Here is a 9667-nt window from a genome sequence, read left to right on the forward strand (position 1 = left end):
GAGAGGACCCCATACTTGTCCCTGCCCTAACTCTACCAGAAGAGGCCATTGGAAGTCCTGTTAGAACAAAACGACACAAAGAGCCTAAACACAGACACACACACAGGAACTTAAAAAGATCAGGATGGTAATGCCAGTCTGTCAACCACTATTAGACAAAGTAAAATTTAAGGCAAAGGATTAAATTGGTTAAAGACAATTATTTGATATTTGACAAAGGATTCACAATCAGGTTTTCACTAACATTTATTGAGTGTCTACTATATGCATGGCACTGTATGTGGTGTTTACACATATTATTTAATTGGCAAAGACATAACAATGCTGTACTTATGATATGCTTCAAATGGCACAGGTGCTGAATACATAAAGCAAAGACTAAAAATATGTTGACAAACATAATCATACTAATAGATTTTCACATAATCATATTGGTTTCTGACAGACAGGGTAGGCCAAAATTAAATAACACATGACTCTCAACAACACGATTGATAAGACTGAATCAATTAACAGACATGTAGAGTTTTGAATTCTACAGACAGAAAATACATATTTTTCTTAAACGTCCATGAAACATACAAATTTGGATATGTTCTAGGCCACAATAAAAGCTTTTTAAAAAGGTTTTGAAAGCAGATATAGGCCACATTCTCTGTTCACAGTGCAGTAAATCAAGAAAAAAACCCCTATATTTAGGTAAACCAAATCACTGAGTTTCAAAGCACTCTTTAGAAACACTATGATATATTTAGACAACAACATAAACAAGAACATGAATAATTAAACTGTAAGATGTGGTCAAGGCTATAACCAGAAGTACATTTATATTATTAAGTATAATATTCTAGCAAATAATTTTATAAAAAGAGAATATAAACAAATAAAGACAAGGAATAGAAACAATTAAAAAATAAACCAAACACATATTAAAGAGAAACAAATTACAAAGTAGAGAAATAATGGACATAAATAAATCCTAAAGCTGCTTCTTCAGAAAAATAATAATAAACTAGATACACCTTTGAAAAATCTGATGAGTAAACCACAAACAGAAGTTTCTTCCAAAAGGAAGGGGATAGAACCAAAGAAAAATACAATTTTGTTTAATTATAAAATAATGTGATTAATTAAGCCAATCACCTGAAAAGCTCAATGGAAAGACGAATATTCTAGGGGATAAAAGAACACTATAAATCATAAAAATTAGTGAAGTAAAACGGATTTATAAACTGATAACATGGCAAGAAACTGAGAAAGCCATCCAAGAATTAGCTAAGACATCCCGCCTCCATAGCTCTAGGACCTGATTCTTTTACTGGAGAATTCTTTCTAAATGTCAAAGGATTGATATTTCTCAAGCTACAAAAAAATATTCAAAAGCATAGAAAATGAGAATAGTTACTTCTGTGATGCAAGCTTAGCCAAGGTACCCAAACTTGGCAAGGACAGTACCCATCTTACGTATGAAGACAGAGGCAAGAATCATATAGAAAATATCTAGAAATAGAATTCAGCTTCTGAAAAGACAGGTACTCCACAAGCCTATGAAGACAAAGATAATTTGACATTAAGAAATCTATTAGATTTCATCAAGCCTAAGATACACTTTTTTTTTTTTTACCTTCTCTGAAGTCACAATGTGTTTCCTGGTTGGTGGCATCTTACAATTAAGTGGCATTTCTTTCTTTCTCAGTGGTATGCAAACTATTACATTTTACAGTTGATGATGTCTTAATTTCAATACAATATAGTTAATGTAAAACCTCACACCAAAAGGTGAAATACAACAACAAAATAATAATAATCTCTATGGGCATTGAAAAGGCATTTGATAATATTCGACACCCATTCCTGGTGTTTAGCCAGGACCCTATGTTAAGGGAACACAAGGAGTCCCTTTTGGAACAAGGGCCACCACTGGAGTTAAATGTAAACCATCATCGGCATCCCTGTCAAAACCAGGAACAAGAAAAGCACACAGAGGATTAAGAGTATAGTTGTTTGTTGTGGGGCTTTTGGCCATTCCACAAAGCCCTAGAACAGAGGAGAAAAAAAAGGTATGAATATCGAAAGGGAGGAGCCAGCACTGTTACCTGCAGGAAGATGGGATTACACGACTGGCACATCAACTGAGAAGCCATTTGAATTAAAAACTGTACAATGACGTGACTAGATAGATGATAAAGTATGTAATATCCTTATTCTCTAGCAGAGGAATTATCAGAACAATGGTACATGTGATGAAAATTTCAGAGTGATTTGTAAAGTTTGCCCATTATAAACACCATCTCTGCTCTAATGACTCTCAAATGTGTGCGTGTGTGTGTTGATTAACCGCCTTCTGGATTCCCAACTTATAAGTCTCACTGTCTCCTTGCCATCTCCACTTAGATGTCTAATGGGCATGTTAAACTTGTCATATCCCAAATATCCCCAAATCTTTCCCCTGTGTCCCCAAAAGCTCCCATGCTGTTTTCCTGCACCTTCTCCTTCAGGCTTCTCCAGACATCCACCTGTGATACCCTTGACATTCCTTTCTCTCACCACCCACATCTATGGAATGAATGAATGCTCTCCTCCCAGCCCACTTCTCACCCACATCTCCCACTGCTCTGCCCTAAGTCCAATGTTCCCCCAAAGGCATGCTCCATCATGCCGCCATGTCTTTGCACATGTTGTTCCCTCCTCTGCTCTATCTGAAAAATTTTCACTCATCTCCCAAACCCCAAGTGTGCTGTCTCCTGCTGTCTAGGACATTCTAGAACAAGCCTCCCGGCCACAGAGTTAACATCTTCTCTGAGCCACCCCACTGTGACCAGCACTTGCTTCTGCACCACCCTAGCTTGCCTCCCTCCCCATGCTGTGAGTCAATATATCTTTTTTCTGGCTTAAACTAATCTGAGCTGGATTTCAGACATATGATTGGGAGATGGGATCATCATGTGCTGCTTAGGGTACTTATGTGATTTTTCTAATAAGATAAATGTTTAAATAAAAGAATTACGATTATTATTTCACATATTAATGTCTTATGCCCCACCAAAGGAAACATGTTAAAAAATGTTTAAATAAAAGAATTATGATTATTATTTCACATATTAATGTCTTATGCCCCACCAAAGGAAACAATACAAAGGAATGTGCTTGATAAGTCTGTTTGGTTTCACTCGCAGGATCTGGATTAAAACCTAGTAGTTGATTAGTGGATGGATGGATGGATGGATGGATGGATGGGGATGGATGGATGGATAGATGGATGAGTGGGTAGAAGAATGAATAGTGGATGGATAGATCAGTGGATGGGCTGGTAGATGGATGGATGAATGGGTGAGTGGATATATGGGTGGTTGAATAGTGGCCAAGTCCCTACCATGACCAACAAGCAGCTGATGGATAAATGGGTGTGTGGATAAATAAGTGCATAGATAAATGGGTAGGTTGAATGGATGGATTGACTGCATATGGATGAATGGGTGGATGAGTAGGTATATAGATAACTGGATACTTGGATGGAATATGTATGTGGATGAGTTAGTGAATGAAAGGTTGAGAAGACAGATGAATGATCAGTGGATGTTTAACAGGTAGATGGATGAATGGATGGGTGGGTGGATGAGTGGATGGGAGGTTCAGTGGGTGGACAGATGGATAGACAGATGAAGTAGATGGATAGATGGATGGGTGGATGGATGGATGGATGGATGGATGGATGAATGGATGGATGGTTGGATGGATGGATGGATGAGTGGACAGATAGATGAGGTAGATGGATGGACAAATGAACAGAAGAATGGATGAATGGGCAGATGGAGAATGGGTGGATATGTGGATGAGTAGACAAATAAAAGTTTGGGTGGCTGAATGAGGGGACAGATAAAAGAATGGTTAAGTTATGATAAACTGATGAGTGAAGGGTGGAGAGTGGTAGGAGTTACACACACCACATGGAGACCTTCCACACCTTGTCTGACTGCAATAGGAATGCGTCCTGTCTCCTGTGGGTGACCACTTGGGGCTCACATCCACAAACAGGCATTAGTGGAGCAGGGAAATTCCTAGCTGAAGAATGGACTGTGAAAATCCACTGAGTTCTGCAGGGCAGGACATTTGTAAAAGAGGAGGGAACCTCAACTTACCTGGGACTCCTCTGAGTCTTCCTCCACCAAGCTCCACTCCTGAGGAAGCCCAGTCTCTTGAGAAGACAGACCTGGGCAGAGGTGGGGGTGGGGGAAGAAGCTGTGAGTGAGTGACTGCGCCAGCTGTGTGGGCTCTGCATTCTCTTCCCACTTAGCACCTTATCCCTTTTCTCCTAATATCCTAACACACATTGCACGTGTGTGCGCATGTGCATGCATGCGCGCACGCGCACACACACACACACACACACACACACATCTGGCCAAGGTCAGGCAGAGAGAATCAGAGACTTGAGTTCTGATCCTATTTCTGTCACAAACTACCTGGAAGACTTAAATTGGATCACTTGATGTGCTCTGCTACCTGAGCTTCTGTCTTTTCTTTACCTGTCAAACTAGTAAGATAGTGCCTTCTCTTCAGGCTTCTGGCTAAAACTGAGTGAGAAAGCAGCAGAAGAAGCCACAGAACTAAACCAGGACAGTGAAGGCTTCCTTAGCTCCCAGCCTCCATGGGGTCTCTCCATATTTGAACTTCAACATCAGTCTCACCCCGAGGCTGCACAGAACTAGGGGGCAGGCCAAAAGTCAGCATTTTTCACCTTCCTACAGCTGCACCCCGCTAGGAGCCTGACACCTCCTCCTCCCTTCCAGACTGGTGTCCATATTACCTACATCCCTGTCCCTGGCCTGCTCGTCCCTGGGGAAGGAAGGACCCTGCTCCTGGTAGATGGTCCAGCCCCATTCTGCTGTGGAAATGAATTTCAGGGGTCCCCATCTCAGCAATGGTTGAGCCCAAATCCCAGAACTCACCCTTGATATTGCTCTTGTCCTCCCCTCTGCCCCACCCACCAGCAAGACCTCTGATTCTCAGATCTCTGTGCTCACTCCATGTCCACCAACACCCCACCTAGCTAGGTCACCTCTCTCCCAGGCAGCTGCAGGAGTGTCCTAACTGGCCTCCCAGCTTCCACTCTTGACCTCCTCAACCTAAGATACGTTCTCACACACACTGGACACAGCATTTCCCCACTTCGCACCACTGACATTTCGGGCTGCATAATTCCGTGGTGGCGGCTGTCCTGTGCTCTGTGGGGTGTCTAGCAGCACAGCTGGCCCCTGCCCACGAGATGGCAGTCGCGTCTCCCCAGTAATGATAACCCCAAAGGTCTCCAGACGCTGCTAAGTACCCCGAGGAGGGGTGGTGGGGTGCCACATCACCCCCAGTTGAGAACCACTGGGTTAGAGGAATCTTTTTGAAATGCAAAGGCAAGCCTGTCCTCTTCAAAACCTTCCCAGGCTTTCCAAAGACTCATATAACATATAAACTCCTGGCCAAGGCCTACAAGTTACGCCATCGCTGGCCCTGTCCCTCGTTCTTCAAACAGCGAGCTCGGTGGCACTGCCAGGTGGTCACATGTGTAGTTTTGCCTGCCATCAACACTCTCCCCCAGCGCATGTGACAACCGCATTCTCGTGCACCTCTCACCTTCCCAACCCCATGCAAGTCGCTCTCCATCAATCATCCCATTACTGTCTTCACACCTCTCATCAGACATTACTTTTTATTTCATAAATAAAAAGATGGTCTGTTTTCACCATTGAATCTGAGCTCTCTTAGGGCCATCTTGCTCACTGCTAGACCTCTTGCACCTGGCACGTAGTAGGTGCTTGTGGTAGATTGTTGTCCCCAGTGGCCTCCAACTTGTGCATTGCTCCCTGTGTCCACATCCTTGGACAGCCCCCTCCCTCACTGATGCTGAGCTTAACTATGTGGCTCATTTTGACCAATGGCCCATGGGCAACCGGGTTGCCAGTAGAGGCTTCAAAGTGCTTGTGAAGTGAGGCTTTCTCTCTCTTGCCCTGCAAACACCCCATGAGAAGTCTGCGCCAGCCTGCTGGAGACACGTTGCCTGAAGTCAGCACCATCAAACTGGCCAGACGTGTGATTAAGGTCATCTTAGATCAACCAGCTGCCCTGCCAGTTCCCTGCAGCTGTGTAGGCAGCAGGGGAACTGTCCCCTGAGACCATGTCACATTGCTGACCTGTAGAATCATGAGCAGAGAAATGGTTGTTGCTTTAAACCACTGTGTCTTGGAGTAACTGGTTACACAGCAAAAGCTGACTGACACAGGGCTCTGTAAAAATTCACGGAATCAGTGAATAAAGGAATGAATGTCTTGTCTTTCCCAGGTTCTGCCATGACCTTTTCCCCCACCTCCCAGGGGACCCCTGTCCCCTCACCTTTCTCATCACCGTCACAGATGGAGGTCCCCACCTCCACCGCCACCCAGTCCTTGGTGAAGGTGGCACACTTCTCCCAGGCCCTGCTCTCCCTAGGCAGCAGCATCTTGGTCCTCTCTGGCTCAAGCAGCTCCCGGACGTGCTCAGGCCTGAGGCTCTGCATCTCCATGGGAGCAGGTGTGTCCAAGGCGGGCTTCTTCTCCCCCCGTCCAAGGGTCTTAGGGTCCCCAGGCACAGGATTTGGAACCTGAGGACTGACAGACATTTAATCATTCAACAAATATTTAGAGTGCTAAATGTGTGCCGAGCATGTTTTCTAGGTGCCCAGACACAGCAGTAATGGAAACGAAGCTCCCTCCCTCGTGGGACTTACATTCTAGTGAGGCGAGAGAGACAGGTGGTGTGTCACATGGTGATCAGTGCTCCAGAGACAAATAAAGCAAGACAGGGAGTAAGGGGTTTTGAGGTGAGGGTGAGAGGGTGGCCTGTGTGTGCATATGTGTATGAGGGTGTGTACACACACACACACACATTCCATGTCCCAAAGTGTGTAGCCAGAAGATTTTAGAAGACAGTCAGCCCCAGCATCTCTCTGGGTGCAGAGAGAAGGACCTGTCTCCCCGCCAGCCTCCTGCAGCCCTGACTTTCTGCTTTCTTGTTATTTAAAAAACAAAAACAAAAAAATATTTGCCAGGTTTAATTTAAATTTAAAGTCTAATTTAAAATTAAATATGTTTTAATATTCTCATTCTATATCTTGTCAACCTGAAACTCAGGAGGTTGTTTACAAGAAGCTATCTGAACTACAATAACGTATGATCACTCAGCCCTTTACCTTGAGACGCTAAAGCTGGTTTTATGTTCTTCTAGAAAATTGTATGTATTACCAAACTTGCATTACATAACCCACTGCCTGCCCTTGAGAATAGTAATATTTTATTTAAAAAGGAGTAAATTCTGCTTAGGTTTATTCAAATAGAAACTGTTATACCAGATTTTAAAATCGTGGGACTCCAAAGAGAAGCTGGGACCTCAAGTGAGACAATGTTTGGAATCAGATTCAAGAAACTTGCTGTGAAAAATAATATTTTTAAGACACTCAAGGAAATTTGATTATGGACTGAGAATTCAATGATACCAAGAAATTGTCATCTATTTTTTGGAGTGTGAAATGACCTTTAGGATAGATCAGAAAATGTCCTTTTTTTTAAAGAGACGTTTTTGCAGTGTGTGGGTGAGTTGACGTGATGACTGAGATGGGCTTTAAAATACTCCTGTAGTGAGATAAAAAATAGATAATGGACACAATTTGTTTCCATGCCTTGGTTTTTGTAAATAATACTGCAGTGAACATCGGAGTACAGATAGCTTTACGAATCTGTGTAATGGAAGGAGATTAGACTTGGGCTGGTAAGCACCTAATGGAGTACACAGAGGTCATAGCATAAAGCTGTACACCTGAAATTTATGTAATGTCACTGACCAATGTTATTCCAATACATTTAATTAAAATGAAAAAGAAATAGATGCAAGGGGGTCAGAGCCAACATGCAAATGATGACTGCTGCACCCAGGAAGTGGAGAGATGGTGGCACATGGTGCTATCTTTGCACCTATGAGTGTATGCGAAACTTTTTCATAGTACATCTAACACATCTATTACAGATATGTGGAATATGTTCTTTTCTCCTAAATGACCAATCATTGGAGTCTTCTTTACAGGAAGGGGTGTCTCACAGGCCCCTGAAACCAAAATTCAAACTCATTTCCCAGATGCCTCTGCCAACTTCCCAACCCCCAGCGCGTCTTGCCCTCCAGGTCCCTGATCTACAGGCACCATTGTTGATTTGGAGAAATCTTCTAAAGTAAAACATGCACACACTCTGCACCCCACGGTTCCATTCCTAGACACTCACTCAAGAGAAATGAAAACCCATGTCTGCACAAAAACTTGTCCTCAAATGTTGCTATCAGCTATATTTGTAATATAAAACAGCTTATATTCACAGTTAAAGCTACGCATATGTGTAATAAAAAAAACATTAAGAATCTGGATGCCTATCAACGAGAGAATGGATAAGCAAACCACAGTTGATTCATTAACAGAGTGTTACTCAGGAATGAAAGCAACAATAAAAGGATACATACAACAATACAGATAATACAGATGAGTTTAAAAACATTAGATTGAGTGAGAAAGGCCAGACAAAAAGGAGGACGTATGTGTGATTTTTATTGATTAGAAACAAAGCCTGGTACAGGCAAAATGCTTTGATGTTGATAGAAGTCATAAGAGTGGTTGTATCTGGCTGGGGATGTGGGGAGGGGCACAGGAAACTTTTTTTTGGAGGGGGGTTGAGGTGTTCTATACCTTTTACCCGAATGGTGGCCCTAGGGTGAAGACCTTTGTGCAAATTAATTGAGCTCTACCTTCAATGAACTGGACACTTCACGCCCATTGCTCTGTGTGTTTTAGACTTCACTAAACAGAACATTAAAACAAGATACACATTGTTTAAACTTGTGTTTTGCTGCACATGCGTTCAATATACATAGAAATAACTGTTGGCTTTGGGAACTGCACAGTACATAAGTTTTGTTGTGTTGTTTTCAACCTGGTTCGGCTGGATCACCAACACCATTGGGGTCTTTTATAAAGTCCTGGCGTTAAACAGATAAACTTTTCTCTAATGTAAGGGAAACACAACCAATGGCAAATGATGCATGGTGTGGGGAGAGGCGTTGGGAGTAGTGGGGTAGTTGTGGTAAAGGAGAGATTGGGCATCCTATCTGATGAAGCTGCCCCATTCAGCCCAGCCGATGTTCACCGAGCAAAAATGTGTGCCCAGTATGGCTTAAGTTCTGACTTCTCACAGGATAACGAAATCTGTATTTTTAGATGACACCTTCTGCATTTTGAAAGGCCAACAATTATTTCCAGTGTTTAAAAGGAAGACACTGTGTGAGCCAAATAACACAGGTAGTGGGCTGAGTTGGACCCTGGGAATGCCAGTTTGCAATCTCAGTGTGGGTTGGGGTAGATGTAGGCCCTACATTGTAGGGTGTGGGAGAGGAGACACAGACAACAGTTCCCAAGAAAAAAATTAAATGGCCTTGATGGAAAGAAGTGAGAGAGCACTGGTAGGGGTGCTGTTTTGTTTACTATTTTATTTTCAGTATGAGACATAATTAATCATGTGTTTAGGCCAAGGGGCAAGAAGGCACAGGAAGAGGAGAAAATGCAGGTGATGGGGTGACAGGGAGAAGACAAAAGCCACGGGGTCCA

At 42.9% G+C, this 9667-nt stretch overlaps 1 protein-coding gene across 1 annotated transcript; it reads right to left on the minus strand.

Moving 5' to 3' along the window:
- Positions 1–1926: 1926 nt before the first annotated feature.
- SMIM17 (small integral membrane protein 17) lies at positions 1927–6544 on the minus strand. The gene is made up of 3 exons (XM_006915917.1): positions 6382–6544; positions 4140–4210; positions 1927–2037 (listed from the first exon to the last, which is right to left on the minus strand). The coding sequence occupies exons 1-3, from the start codon at positions 6542–6544 to the stop codon at positions 1927–1929; spliced, it is 345 nt and encodes a 114-aa protein (XP_006915979.1).
- Between the last annotated feature and the right edge of the window lie 3123 nt (positions 6545–9667).

Source organism: Pteropus alecto, unplaced genomic scaffold (assembly GCF_000325575.1).
Source record: "Pteropus alecto unplaced genomic scaffold, ASM32557v1 scaffold326, whole genome shotgun sequence".
Taxonomy (NCBI): domain Eukaryota; kingdom Metazoa; phylum Chordata; class Mammalia; order Chiroptera; family Pteropodidae; genus Pteropus; species Pteropus alecto.

Excerpts from the sequence above, each read along its gene's own strand:
- SMIM17 (XM_006915917.1), bottom strand. The coding sequence starts at position 6,544 with ATGCAGAGCCTCAGGCCTGAGCACGTCCGGGAGCTGCTTGAGCCAGAG. Across the intron at positions 4,211-6,381 it reads CTGTGACGGTGATGAGAAAG|GTCTGTCTTCTCAAGAGACT; the intron begins GTGAGGGGACAG and ends ACCTCTGCCCAG. Across the intron at positions 2,038-4,139 it reads AAGACTCAGAGGAGTCCCAG|GGCTTTGTGGAATGGCCAAA; the intron begins GTAAGTTGAGGT and ends CCTCTGTTCTAG.